The sequence below is a fragment of the Rattus rattus genome, chromosome 9 (assembly GCF_011064425.1).
Source record: "Rattus rattus isolate New Zealand chromosome 9, Rrattus_CSIRO_v1, whole genome shotgun sequence".
Lineage (NCBI taxonomy): Eukaryota > Metazoa > Chordata > Mammalia > Rodentia > Muridae > Rattus > Rattus rattus.
In genome coordinates, this window is record NC_046162.1 from 86389811 (window position 1) to 86405477 (window position 15667).

Consider the following 15667-nt stretch of genomic DNA (forward strand, 5'->3'; position numbering starts at 1 on the left):
CTATGTCTATGAGACTTCTAAAGCAGAGTTTAAAAGAAAAAGGAAACTTAACCTAGAATAGTAGATAAAATTAAAAACTCACTCCCATACTTTAGAAGGTTGATTGTCATCTAGCCCTTCCAAATAACTCAGCCATATTCAGACAAAACCTTGTACAGTCGACACTTTTACTTACATGAAATCTCTGATCCACCTCACAGTTGACTTGTTTTCTGAAATCCTTTCAAATAAAAAAGGGGGAGAAGACAGAAAAGAATAAATGACCAGTTAATAAAAATTAGTAAATTAGGCAATTAATAAAAATACTAAGGGGTTGGGGATTTAGCTCTGTGGTAGAGCGCTTGCCTAGCAAGCGCAAGGCCCTGGGTTCGGTCCCCTGCCCCGGAATAAAAGAAAAGGAAAAAAAAAAATACTAAAAATAGGGGCTGAGGAGATGGCTCAGTAGTTAAGAGCACTGACTGCTTTTCCAGAGGTCCTGAGTTCAATTCCCAGCAACCACATGGTGGCTCACGACCATCTGTAATGGGATCTGATGCCCTCTTCTGGTGTGTCCGAAGACAGCTACAGTGTACTCGTATAAATAAAAATAAATGAATCTTTTTAAAAAAATACTAAAAATAAACTAAGTAACAGATGTTAAGTTCCCAGAATTTCAAATATTATCAAAAGCTGTTTTAAAAATTAAATTTATAGAGAAATAGTAATTTCTTTGTATAGAGTCTATAAATAACACATTATTGAGACCCCATTTCTTATCTTTAAGATTGTGATGGCAATATAAATACTAGGCAGAGATAATCCATGTGTCAATACCTTTTGTGCAACTAGGAACGTAAGTCGCCGGATCCCATGCTCAACCAGAGTAGCTTTCTATGAAAAAAAAAAAAAAAAAAAAAACCATACAAAACATAAGACAGATGACAACTAAAATTTTATCTTATTTAGTCTTTACAACATTCTGACTGGAATAAGCATCCTTTCTGGAATACAAACCTTATCTCGAACCTTCAAAATTAGAAATAAATTTGAACATTGTTCCTGGGATTAAGTGTTAAAAAATAGATGTTATATTGATCAGGAGAGAACAGAAAGAGAACTTTGTAGAGAAGCAAGGGCCATATGAAGTCTTAGAACCGCTTTACCTCAAGGTAAAGCATAGTGGAAAACGTCTCTAGAGGGATTGTCTAGATCAGCTTGGTCTGTGGGCATGTCAGTACGAGGGAATTTTAAAAAATGGTTTATTTTATTTTTATTTTCTGGCATGGGTATTTCACCTGAGTGTCTATGTGTGCATCACATGTATGCAGCACTCAAGGAGGCCAGAAAAGGACACCAGCACTCCTAGAACTGGAGATGCAGATGGCTCTGGGAATCAAACCCAGGTTCACTGGAAAAGCACAGTGTTCTTAGCCCCTGTATGGGGGAATCTTGATTACACTAACTGAGGTGGGAAGGCCTGCCCGATGTGAGTCAGTTTTCTTTAATGATGTGAACCCTGGTAGTTTGAGTACACTCCAGGGGCAAGAAGAGGAAGAAGAGGAGGAGGAGGAGGAGGAGGAGGAGGAACAGGAGAAGGAGGAAGATTTAACGTGAGGTGAGGGAGTAGTGAGATGAGTGGTAGGTGGAGATGAATATGATCAGAGTAGATTGGCTAAAATTCTCAAAGAATTAATAAAAATATGATTTGGGAGCTGGAGAAATGGCTCACCAGTTAAGAGCACGTATTGTTCTTCTGAGGACTAGAGTTCAATTCCCAGCACCCTTATTGGGCAGCTTACAACTATCTGTAAATCCAGCTCCAGAAGGATCTGAAAACTCTAGCCTTAGTGGGCACCTGCAATTGTATGTATATCTTCAGACAGACAGACACATATACACACGATTTAACATGTATTTCTTTAAAAGTGTAAATATATCAAAGCTTCAGGCTTGGCAGCACATGTCTGTAATGCCAGCATTCAGGAGGCTGTGGGAGGAGGACAGGTCACTACAGAAACAACCTAGACTAAAGCAAGTTGCTGTCCTTAAAAGCTGGGCATTCAAAACAACTTTTAACAAGATTTTAAACTTTGGCCTCATTCATAGATCCACTTGGTATAGGCAAATAAGATGTTAGAAATCAACAGAAAACACTGGCTTCAAGATAGTCTCTTAAATAAGTCTTGAACTCACAAACCTAAGCTTTCCTCAAAGCGGTACTGTTCATTTACTTCAAAAAGCAGACGAACAGTAAGGGTTATATGTCTTTAAAGGCCATTACAAAGGCGCTACCTAGTAATAACCAGGAAAGCAATCTCACCAACTAAATGAGTTGGGAGAATTCATGAATAACACAAAGAAAAACATAGGTGGATTTTTATAGTCCTCAGCAAGACTGTAGCTTGAAGACATCCCTTACTATATAAATTGAACAGTTTATAATCAAGTTCTTTTTTAATCATTAAAATTACATTTATTGAACTTGGAGAGATGAGTCAATGGTTAAAAGCACTGGCCTTTCTTCCAGAAGACCTAGATCCAATTCCCAGCACCCACATAGCTCATTCCCAGCTATAAATCCAGTCCTAGGGTACCCAACATTCTCTTCTAGTTTCCATAGGCCATAGATGTGGCACATAAACATACATGTAAGCAGTACACTCATAGACATAAACTAAAATTAAAAAACTGCATTTACTATTTGTGTGTTTGTGTCTATGTTGGGTCTTGAGGACTGATCGGAGGTCCTTGGCTTGGTGGCAGATGTCTTTACCCACTTAGCTATCTTGCCAGCCTCTAGTTCCTAACATTCATTAATAGATAGGATTTTTTTTTAATGTAAAGTGGTTTTTTCTTATAAAGAAGCATGTTTCTAGGAAATTTCCTCCTATTTCTCATTCCTACTATGATATTACTGAGTACTAGCATTGCTATTATTGATAGCGTAAGCAAAAACTAATAGGGAAAATATATTTTCTATAAACAAACTTCCTTGATAAATTTCTAGGTCAAATATAAGTAAATTTTAGTGTAACATTTAAAGATTATCCACACTGTCATCACACTCTTCAGTGTAAGAAAACAAATTCTGACATTACAAAAAGCAGTGTGCTAACGAGAGGAGATCTGGAGATGTTCTTTCTCTCAGTATGCCGAACAACAGATGCTCTGCAGACACCAACAGAGAATCCCACTACAGCTGAGTCCTTCAAAGACAAGCATCAATAGCTATGTTCTGGCGAGGGAAGAAAATAACTTTAATAATGCCATGATTTAAAATCAAAATTGTTATTGCTTTTAAAATTCCACAAGTGGCTGACAATAACAGCAGAGCAACAGGATTCTGATTACATTGTAATAATGCGGGTCTCACAGCAAGTCCACAGCTATTACCCAGCGATTAGGCGTCATCACCTGGAGAAACTCCATTTACACTGACTGCTTCAATCTCCTCCACAAGTCATTTACAAATATATGATCCTAATTTCTATGAGAAAAAAAGGACATGCTGGGACTAGAAGATTATTTGGACAATTTGGATCAACCTATTTGATAGTTTAATGTGTGCCTTAAAAAAAAACTTTTTTTCTAAACTGCTACAAGTATGATTATGAAGTGAGAAACAAAACGAGTTATCACTCCTGTTTTTTTCTTCAAAATTGCTTTTTCCCTCCTTCTCTTACATCTATTTAAAAATGTGAAGATGAAAATAGCAACTGTTCTAAGATAAGCATCTTACCTTTCTCTAGGCTCACAGTGTTAGCATCTGCCCTACCCTTCTAAATGCCTCAGGCAAGGACACCAGACTTCCCTAGCCTCAGTGTGAGAATGGAGGGACCTCTTTGGATCTCTGTATAAAGGTACGCAATCCGTAGGTCATAGGAAAACAAAAAGCCTGAAGTTGTGAAAACACAATCACATATAGGTAATTCACACTAGACAGTAACTCTCACTGACTTACTCTACGAAGTGGCTGCTGCCATGCCACTGAGGTTACTGTGGGCACTGGGCACCTAAAGACAGTACACACCTTCTACAGAGAAAAATTACCAAGCCAGCGAATTTATTTGCTTCTCTGGAAGTACAATCTCCTTGTGTTGGCCACTGCAATCTCAACTTCAGTTTACCTGCTCTGAAGTGTCAGAGTAAATGCTGACTCATGTTAATGACTTCATCACCATTTCCTGACGAGCTATCTACCATGAGCATTACCTGATCTGAATGTCAAGGGCACTAACTTTCTTAGAGTGATGAATTAAGTTTCAAAATATCTACTGAGTTCTTCAGAACAGGCACTAAGGGCTGTCCCTGCAAATGTAACATAAGGGTGTGGCCATTAAAGGCTGTTTTAAGAGCTTTGGCAACTGTCACATAGCCTGAATACAGTTCAGTAGTAGAACAGTTGCCTGGTTTGCAGAGGGCCTGGGACTTCTATTCCCCCATACTACTACTACTGTTGATTGATGACTGTCTTAAACATGTCTCTTCAGTTCCCCTAACTAGATTCTACGGGGGTAAAAATGTACCATTTTCCAAATCTCTGAGATCTGGAATGAAAGCCTTAGCCCCATCATCGCCCACCTGGTTGTACAGCAGTATTGATTAACCTCTCAGAACTTGAGCTTTTCCATGTGTACAACCAGAGTTGTAACACCTGATCCATGGAAAATTTGTGAGATTACGAGATTACAAAAGTGCAAATAAATTGAGGTAAAATTTTTATAAATCAATATCATTGTTATTGTTTTTAAAATGTAAGCTGGTGGCTTACATGTTTAATCCCAGCACTTAAGAGGCAGAGGAAAGTGAATCTCTGTGAGTTCAAGGTCAGTCCATAGAGCTAGTTCCAGAACAACCAGGGCTACACAGAGAACCACCATCTTAGAAACCAAAATCCAAAACCAACCAACCAACCAAACAAACAAAGGTAAGATGCCATTTATCTCAAATACATGGGACGCAAAGGCAGGTATTCTGAGTTTGAGGCTAACCTGGTAGACACAGTGAGTTACAGGAAGTCAGAGCTACAGAGTCATCTTGTCTCAGAAAATCACAACAAAATGTCAAAATAACAACAACAGACTCTACACACACACACTCACACATTTGTATGTATGTAAGATGATTGAGTAGTAATTTATACACAAAAATGACAAAAAAAAAAAAAAACAAAAAAAAACACCAAAGAGGAATCTGTAAGTACTGCAAAGTATGTCTAAGGGGATGGGGGACAAGAACAGAGGAAGACCCTGCATGGGGTGCTTTGAGCACATGTAGAGCTCATCTCATTCATCTGAATGTCAAGGGCACTAACTTGACTAACTAACTAACTAACTAACTAACTAACTATATATATATATATATATATGTATGTATATATATATATTTTTTTTTCCAAAACAGGTGACAGGAATGAACAACAAATGTTCAAACTGAAACTCTAAGAGAGTTGGAAACATATTTTCTTTGAAAACATTTGAGTATCTGAGGCTTGTCATAAAAAGATAAACATTATAGATCATTAAATTAACTTGGAAATTTTTTCCTGAAGGCAAAGCTAGCCACAGTCTTGAGAGTTATAATAAAAGCCACAGTAATGATAAACCTTACAGGTAGAAAAGGATGGAGAGAAGGCTGTGAAGCAGCCAGCAGAGAGGAGCCACCCCCAGCTTTTCCCCACTCGAGCACTCACATTCTGTTGGGTGAACTCTCTGAACATAGCTGCAAGCCTGTCATCCTCAATATCGCCATCAGTCTTGATAGCCACATTCAGAATATGTATTGGTTCGTCCCTGGGGACCTGTAACCCAAGAAGACAGACCAAGGGGAACGATGAGGCTGGCTGCTGCAGGGGCTGGAAGAAGTCACCTGCTGGAGCAAAGGCATACATACACCCACAGGACATTCTGGTTTGCTACTCTGTAGGAATAAGCACACTCAAACTACTGCCCGACTGTCACAGCGGAGTTAAATAAAGCACATAGGACATCAAATGCTGTAGTCTGAGGTGACTTCAAATCCTGACATGAACTTGAAAGTCAGTTTCTCTATTTTTTCACCAACAAAATGGGGTGAGTGAAACAATCTACACGAGGGGAAGAAAGCACTGGAACAGTGTCCCACTTACTACACTTACAGCTTACCAAATGATGCATTTACCAAACCATGGGAAAATAATGGAGGGAAAGAACAGAATATTCATTTATTGAGAAATTAAAGAAGGGACTTAATAAAAGGACACCTTTAAAAACAAAATGTACAACTCCGCCATTTCCCAAGGACTATAAAAGACATAAGCTATCTTTGCATGGGAACTCAAGTAACTAAAGTAATCTTTAAAGCAACACTAGGAGACCCAGAGGCAGTTCTAATGGGTGCACATAGAATGGAGCAGTCTCTATTATAGACTTCATTTAGAATTTATATCCATTTATTTTTAAGTATTTTGAGACATACAAAATCAAGTAATATAACATAAGTATAAAAAGCTGAATTCTTCTCATAATAATTTCAAAGTCAGAAAAATATAGTATAATGTAAGCCCCACATCTGAGAGTACAAAGTGGTCGTCCGAAGTGAGTACCATACCTTGTCCTCATCATAGAGTGAAGTGTGACCGGACTCTGGGAATGTGGGGCTTTGGGGTGGGGAGTCGCAGAAGCAGCCCATTACTTCATCAAAGATCCTAAAAAAAGACACCAGAGAAACGTGCACAATAGAAACCCAGTGGCAGGAAACCAGTGCCGCTACGGTAGCTTAGGCTGAAAGAGTAACCTACCCTACCGTGCTCGACAGTCGGCAGAATAGAAACACCAGTAACTAGCGAGGACAAGCAAAATATCTCCAAGTGGCAGAAATTAGGAGGATGGATTGTTTAAACTTTAATAAACCATATATATTTTTCTTTTAAAAATGATATAAAGCTCGTTTGCTTTGTTTTGTTTTCATGTGTAAGATATGTGTGGTGCTGTCGCCATCGCTCTTAAAGTGGCAGAAGGAGCCGGGACGGGAGCAGTGACAGGCCAATGTAATTACCCCTCCCCCTAGGGTAATGCATCAGTATACATCAAGAGATAGATGCTGAATGCATTTAATCAAAAGATGTATCGTCTCCAGTGGGGCTCACTCTAGTGTTGTGTTTAATTTCTCCTGACATTTCACTCATCACAGAGCAGACAGCTTCTTCTGTTAGCTCCCGAGGAAAGGATGATTTTGTTTGTTTGTTTCTTTTCCTGTTTTGTTTTCCTTTGAACCAGGCTTTATACCGGAAGGAGAGGTTAAATGAGGAGTAGAAATTGGAAGATCTCTCTCTCTCTCTCTCTCTCTCTCTCTCTCTCTCTCTCTCTCTCTCTCTCTCTCTGAGGACATATGGACATATACAATGCAAGCTGTATCTCTTTGCTATTTCATGGCTCTTCAGGGTAATCTTTATTTTTTCAGAAAAGTTAGACCTCCAAAAAAACTAGAGGTCCATGGCTTCCCTTGTACAGACACAGTCCTATAATGCCTTACCTGACGAAATCTTCAAAGGTCCGGAAAGAGACCATCCCACCCATGCGTTGACAAGGTGGTGTGAAGGCGTTGTCCAACAGAACATCGCTGACACTAGCTACGTGAGTCATGCCGTAGTGGTTGAGGTTGGAGGCAAAGGACATTCTAAACAGTGATTCAATCAAGCGCATTAGAAAAGGAGCATGGACTGGGAGGCTAACCAAGGGGAAGGGAGTATGGAGCAAACGTCATGTGGGTCAGGTTGCAGAGCAGATATGGTTTTCACCCACTACAGATAGAGCTGTGGTAAGATTCCTGTTTCATTTGAGTTTCCCAGCACTATTGCTTTATCACTCCAAAATTTGATCAGACAGAAATCTAAGGACCACCAAAAATTGTGTGGTAGTCTTTAACCCAATGATATATTGGATGAATGAGCAGTACATAGGGGTTAAAAACCATCCTGCATCCTCCCCATCTCCTTTCTTCCTTTAGAAAACAGTAGGCAAGCCAAGTGAGGTGCAACTATTTAATATTTAAGACACTTCCCCCTTAGAAATAGATTAAACATCCCCAGATACAGCTTTATTAATATCAAAGAATAATTCTAATGAAGAAGAATGAAGTGGTTTAGTAAATAACGATAGCAAGTTATCATTTATGGAACAGAAGTCCTCAAAGGGCACTTTATTGAGGTAGTTACCTTTTCCTTTGGTTGACTGACAGATATTTATTGATTATAGTTCTTCCTTTTTGAAAGAGTTTAAACCCACATTGCAAAAATTCCTTTTTATATTTAAGCACATTTGAACTACAGCAAAAATATCCCAACCAAAAGCCTTATTAACGTCTAGCAAGGTACAAAGGTAGAGCATTCGTCTCAAAGTATGTGTAAGCATGACAATCAGTTGCTAAATGGAGATGCTTCAAGGGAACTGAATTGATTTGTTCAATCTAACTCCATAATGAATATGAACATCCTTTGATGCATCTCAGCTGAATGTACTCATAAATAATATCATAAGGTATTTCTGAATGACCAATCAGGACAGCCTGCTAGGAAGGACCAAGCTAAAGGATGCCTCCAGGATTTGTCTGATATTTTACTGGCGTATTGACCTGAAGCAAATTGAGATTGAGATGATGAGGCCTGCTCTTTAGAAAACTATTCACAACTCTCGCTGAAGAACACCACCTGCAGTGCTGCAGGAGGGAGAGAGCAACGTGAGCTTGAGATCGAGGCTCACAGCAAGTTGTGTTTATACATGGATGCTTTACAAGGGAGGGTACTGCTCACACAGACTAAAGAGACTGACACTCCAGGGTTTTATTCTTTTTGTAATGAGGACAATAGGACAGAACTCCATCATTTAATAGTATTTGAAAACAGAAGGCAGAGTGAGAGAGGAAGCCATTGATACCATGGGTGAAACAAACAATGAAGCACACATCAAGCAAGTCTTACACATGGTGCTCACTAGAAACAGGGGTTCTGAGCTGCATGAACTCAGAAGTGCTATTTCCCTGATTTCTAGGTCACCAAGTATACTTATGCAATGGGCAAGTTTGTGAGGCGCCTTCTCCACCTGTCTATTATCAGACAGGAAAGAGAAAATGTTCCAGATAACATTTGAAGGAACCTCTAAACAAGCTAACAGGCTGTGTTTGTGGCAAACATGGGGTTAAATGTATTTTTCACTTGACAGACCCCATGGGAAATATATACAAGATTCAGTTTCCCTCTATCTCTATGCTCATGGGCCAGAACAGCTAAGGTTGGCAGATCTGAACCAAGCTTCCCTCTCTGAGGGAAAAACCAAGGGGGCTGCACAAACACTTTCCACATTTAAATAAAGCCGTGGGGCTATAATTTGTTTTAATTATTAGTATTTTAAAGGGAAGAAAAAAAGATGTAAGCCTATAAATATCATCACATGTAGCATCTATAGAGCGTTTGCCACCAACTTGTCACTGCCTTAGCACTTTCTGGATTCCATCCAATCAGAACTGCTGTCCTCTCAAACTTGCATGTGACCTTGCTTGGCTGAGGAAGCTGGAGAAACTCGAAACACATACTGAAATGCCACTTGCATTGTATTGCCTTGGGAACTTCTTCACACAGCTCAAAGTAACAAAACTTAATACACTTTTCCCATGCTAGTCTTACAGATATGAAATAAAATGACTTTTAAATCATGGTAACACTTTAACACTTTCAAAAAACAGTTAACAAACTGATAAAACATGAGATCAGCTATTTCTGGAATTTTACTCCTCTAAAAGGAGAAGCAAATTAGAGAAACTAATACTGTGAATGTCTGCCAGGCTACGAATAATCTTAAGGGTTTCTCCTCTGAAAGCCGCAACTGTAATGAGAGCTCAGCAAGATGTTGCCAGCAGTGCTGAACATGAGGCTGTCAACACGCTCGCTCCCTCTCACACAGAGCTCAACGGGGTCTCTGCCACACTGACACTTTCCAAGTACTTTTGGAACAGCTGAAGACATGTTTTCTGGACAGAAGAGTAGCCCAGTATGTCCGAGGGGAAGCTGAGGATTTCCCAGCAGCAGATAACACATAAGCTGGTTGACTGTGGTAGGATCTCTTCCGTGTTTCACTACTCTAAGTTGAGGGTTTTTCTGGGGGGCGGTGCTTTTAATTGGAAAAGAAACTAAATATACGGTACCTGTTTAGCGTGGGGATGTTCCCTCTGTAATTAAACAACCACAGTTAGTTACTGATAGGTTAGCGAAAGCCATAATAAAAGAATTGTCAGAGTAGATACAGGCCAGTCACCAGGAGCTCCAGTTTAGCAGCTCTGGCACCAGCAGACATAATTAAGTGCTCATTACCCTTCAACCCCCAGGGTACCTCCAAAGAGGCGTCTTCCTGACCTACCTCACCACAGCAGCTGTTGAGGAGAGGGTCCAGATGTATCACCAGGGATTTTTAAAAATAACTCTCATTACAAAATAATAATAATAATGTGGAATAGTGGTAAAACACAGAGTGGTAAAGAGTTGAGCTTTAGTATATGGCACATTATCTTAACCTGCAACATGAAATATGATCTCTGACAAAATGCCTACAGTGTTCCTTGCTCCTATTACAAAGGAGCAATCAGAAGTTGGTTCCACAGCTCCTCCTTCCTTATTGTTTTTCTGGAATATGTAATAAATGTGAGGAAATGAGTCAGTGATGCAGGCACCCTGAAATCCAGCCCCACTTTCCCACTCTGAAAGGCAGCAGGTAGCCTAGGGCACAGGAGCTTAAGGGCACTGAAAATCCTAAGGAAGCTAAGTTATACTAAAATTTGGTATAACTTGCTACAGTTAACATTCTTTAATTAAATGAATGTAAGATAACTATTTTTAATTATTGTAAGCTTGAAAACTTTAGGCCTTTTACTAATAAAATAGTACTTAACTTTGACTAGTTTTAGCACTTCCTTATAAAGAAGTTGACAAACTCATGAAGGAAAGATTGAGCCTCGTGGTGGAGGTGTGCCCACTTGGGAAGCAGAGACAGGTTCATCTCTGAGTTGAGGCCAGCTTGTCTACAGAGCGAGTTCAAGGACAGCTAAGGCTACACAGACAGAAACCCTGTCTTGAAAAACCATGAGAAAAAAAAAAAAAAAAAGAAAACAGAAAAAAAAAAAAAGAAAGATTGAAATACACAAAGAGGAAATAAGGCAAGACTTTTGCATTCTCTTTGGTATTTGAAACTATTTCTCAGAATTTTGATGTCAGACATTTCCAAACAGAAATGAATCAGACAAAAACTCTTACTTTCAATGTAAAAATGGCAAAGGAATATCACCCACCATCTAGGGGTACTGCGGGGGGCTGACTGGCTGATATCTTAACCTTACACTCCTTCATCAGCATTGAGTCGTTACTGGGGTTTTCTGGCACACAGAAGACTTAATGGGCAGGGCATGCTGGGAGGTGCTGATGATGTGTGGGAATGAGGATCACGTAGGAGAATGATACACTTTCCACGGCAGTGAAGGGAGCAGGGGAGACTCTACTGCCATATAAATAAAAGGTTGTGGCATATCACTGGACACAAACTGTATGCCTCATGTGATTTGTGACCAGCAATGCTCTTTGCATCAAACCTGTTTCAGAGTGAGCTCATAAGACAGCAAGAGCTACTTGGAGTACAAACCCCTGAACCCTTACTGTCTGGATTCCTTGAGCTCTCACTTAGAGGAGAATGGGCTTTATTCATGAGAGATGCTTAATTCTAATATACTTGGCCCCCATGTACATAAAAATATGCAGATTCTACAGCAGAGCTGCCTGTGGTGGAACAGAAAGCTTACTGAAGAGAATTAAAAGAATACAGAGCGCCTTACTCTGTGATATAAAAGATCCTAAAGAATCTGCAGTCTCTTAAAAGGAGCCTCAGTTCAGAGAGAAGGAACCTACAGCTAAAGCAATCCCTGGCTCCACTCATCTAGATTTGCAGAGTTTAGAAACCAGCGCAATGTCGTTTGTTAACCAACTTCTTAATAGACTCACTAGTCCCATAGCTACCCTAGCCTTAGGGCATCTCCATAGGATGAAGGCCGAGATTTCAGAAGAACAAGGCCTAACTTAAAAAGCACATCAGCTAACAACCAAAAGCCTGCTCTTCTCCACAGCAATTCTCGAGCTCTCACAGGGAGCCGCCTGCTGCTTTATCACAGAAGTACATATGACATATACATGGGGGCAGGGAGGGTAGGAAGAAAAAAAAAGAAAGAAACTAATTCTTAACATTGTCATTAAATTTTTAAAAAATGGCTCCAAGTCAACCATGTGAGAAGCAAGTTCAGCCAATTTATCCTCATTGGCAAACTAAGAATTTGGGGGTCATAAAAAGAGATGAACAAGAAGGGAAGACAAACTGTCCTGAAACAGGCCAATGCTTAGCCATTTCCTTAGGGTTTATTTATTTTATATAGGACCTATTAGAACAATTTAAGAATTTGATCAACACTGCCAACTATACAATATTTTGAGATACTGGAGGTCTACATCCATGACCAACACAAAAAACAAGCTAATGGTCAAATACTGTTTATGAAGCTAAAAATAATATTTGCCACATTCAGTTGTAGATTCATCATCTCTGATAAAGCAATCAACTATATTTTCAAGTACACAGATGGGTTATTAACTTCTCAATTCTGCTGTTTAAAATATTCAACACAGCAACTCTGATGCGTCTTCATTCATGTTTGGTAGCTACTGGACTCACTCTCCCTTTAGTAACTTAGAAGAGTTCCACTTTACAGATACGACAACTGCACAACAAGATAGATATTGTTGTTCTCTATGATGCCACAAGCTACAATCTGCACCTTATATATTCTCATCTCCATACTAGCATTCCACACAATAGAGGCTTTAAAGACAAGAGAATCTTTTGACTCCTGAGGTTTCTTCCGTTAAGCTACGTCTCATTTTATTCGCCTGCCTACCAAGTCTATGTAGGGAGCCTGTACAGACGTGAGGTCAGAGTTGCTGTGTTTCAGCTGAATCCTTTTCCATTTAACAAACACTGACTTCTCTGGCAGTTGAAAGTTCTTTGAACCTGTACACCACCCCTCACATCTGAATTTCATTCTGCTTGATTTTAGATGGCCCTACATATATCTTTTATCATACAAAAATGTTCCTGGCTATTTTGTCTTCTAAGTTAAAGAAGAAGCAAAGAGAGCCCTATATGAAAATCACGGGGATGCATCCAAACAACCAGTGGTTGTTACATCAAGCTGTGACCAAGAGCCAGGACAGGGCAAAGCTTTTGAAATCAGGCAGCAAAGCAGAAACAGAGGAGGTGGGCTGAGTAACCTACTAGCAGCCAGTAACAACAGTACCGTAGAAGAAAGAGCAATTTAACTGGTTGTGACCAGTGGTGGTCTCTTCATGTGACTATATTTCAACAGAAGAATCCAAATCAAGAGTTGTAAAACATGTCTGAAACATGAATTCCCCTTGGTGTCCCTCCCCAACCTCCTCGTTGTTCAGATGCCCTGATTCCGGAAGTTGCAAAGCTTGAGTTTACAATAAAATGACCATTGCCTCATTCATTTGCAGTCTCTTCTAAGCCCCTTCTTTGCTCTGCTGGAAGACTGCGCCATTCCTGAAATAGGAATGCCAACAGGGCTACAGTACATTACTGCTGCCTCTGTATAATTAGCTACAAACCCACAGCACAAAACTACAGGGATTTACAGGTGCCCTGGATTCTGCTTTTCCTTCCCCCTGGAATCAGCTAGTCTTCCCTGACAAGACAGGATCTTGGGCAGCCCTAATGATATACTGAGAGCTTTAAACTCGACTCTCCAATCTTACGAGTCCTGAGTGCCAAAATAACACAGCAGAGACAGGAAGCTGAGCCGTGGACACAGGAAAGCACTGTGGTGAGCACTTAAACCTGCGGAGGGTCTTCTCTTCTGCCAGGGGCGAGCATCTTATCAGCAGACCGCTGAGTGGAGAAAGCAAGCACTGTAGGAGTAGATCTATTTATAGCTCATTCTAGCTTGCTAACTACAATCAAGTGCTCCCACTGATAAAACTCCTACAAGCTGGATGACTTTTGAGTATCTCAGTACTATCCAAAAGAGGATTCTAATCTCTGGATGTCAGAGATTATCAAAGTCCTCAAGAATGGAAGCAGGCTGCTGATTAGTCACATGGAGAGCCTTTCATTTCTACCTTTCTGCAAAAATAAAAGATCTTGAGAACACTGAGCAACAGCTGAACACCTAAGGTGCCGAACCCCTGATCCAGTCGTGAACAAAATGTGCCATCAGGAGAGAGCACAGCTGACCTCTCCTGGAGGTGAGGCCCAAGAAAAGCACAGTACTTGAACCAAAGCATCTAACACAAATGAGGAAGATTTACAAGGAACAAGTAGGAAAGAACGTGAAATGCAACTTAACTAAAGCATGAATTTCTACCTAAGAAATAGGTGGAGACACCAGTAGGTCTTCACCCACTATAAAATATGTATAGGAATACACAGCAGTATATATACCTTCATCACCAACATCAACTTTGATACTTATATGAATGATGAATTAATTAAAAGTTTTAAAAATTGACCAAGTTAACTACTGTGTATGACACACAAAATTTATTTTCAGTTTTTAATTTTGCACTCCCAGCTTGTCAACAATATAGTCATATGCTGTCAAAGCATAATGTCCTTTAGACAGATCTGTATAAAATAGCTATATTTTGGAATATTAACTATACAGAGTAACTGAAGAACATTAAATATGTTCAAGGTTAAGAGAAATCCTAATATCAAATCATCTAACAAACTGTCAAAAACAGAAGCATTAGGATAATGGTTCACATAACAGGCTTTGGCATTTTTAGCACCAGTGATACCATGGGATCACAAGTGGAAGGGAGTGGAATGGGAATGGGGTGGCTTGAGGGAAAGACAGGTTCAAACACACCTCAGGCTCTACACCCTAAGCCTCAAGAATGAGAAAACGGCAAATGACAGAAGCTTGAGGTCTAGGCTCAATCCACGTCAAGAACTGGCTGAGCTCACTGAGGAGCTGGGCTCACGAACTCTGAAAAGTTCCCTTGAGCTCCCTGAAGTAGCCAAGCTGTATCAAGTATCCTGCATCGACACAATGATTGAAGAATCTTACATACCTCTCAAGGATAACTGCTAAACAGCCACAAGTCACAGTAAAGGGATGACACTTAAAGTTATATACAGACGCAAATAAAATCTAAATTCTAAGAAGGTTTAGAGGACCAGCAGGAGATATACCAAAAGAGACATGTGTCACAGGTTTCTGACTATTCTAGCCATTGTTCAAGAGAATGAGAAGAAGCAGGTAACTCCAGACCAGGCAGTAGTTGTTCCAGAGGACCTGAGTTTGATTCCCAGCACCCACATGGTGGCTCACAACCACTATCGAGCTGGTTTCAGAAGATCCAATTCCCTCTTCTGGCCTCTGAGGACACCGAGCATGGGCACAGTGCACAGGCATACATTGAGGCAAAACACCCACATATATAAAATAAAATAAACAGAATCTTAAGAAAAAAGCCTACGGAAGCTTTATAAGCCAATTAACCAAGCGTGCTAAAAAGGAGTCTGCTCTTGCTCAGAGCTGCTCTACTCGTTCTAAGTGTGCTTTTGCCTATGATCCAAGAATCTAAACAAGTCCTAACAAA

The 15667-nt window shown here is 40.0% G+C and overlaps 1 protein-coding gene across 1 annotated transcript in view; it reads right to left on the reverse strand.

The window, feature by feature from the left end:
• The window catches only part of Acaca (acetyl-CoA carboxylase alpha), a 259500-nt gene that overhangs the window by 95789 nt on the left and 148044 nt on the right, over positions 1–15667 (reverse strand). Inside the window, exons 30-35 of the mRNA XM_032914502.1 lie at positions 10156–10179; positions 7492–7635; positions 6568–6664; positions 5672–5779; positions 814–870; positions 176–220 (exon numbers count right to left, since the gene is read on the reverse strand). Of these exons, the coding sequence (XP_032770393.1) occupies positions 176–220; positions 814–870; positions 5672–5779; positions 6568–6664; positions 7492–7635; positions 10156–10179 (475 nt within the window). The remainder of the gene's footprint in view (positions 1–175; positions 221–813; positions 871–5671; positions 5780–6567; positions 6665–7491; positions 7636–10155; positions 10180–15667) is intronic.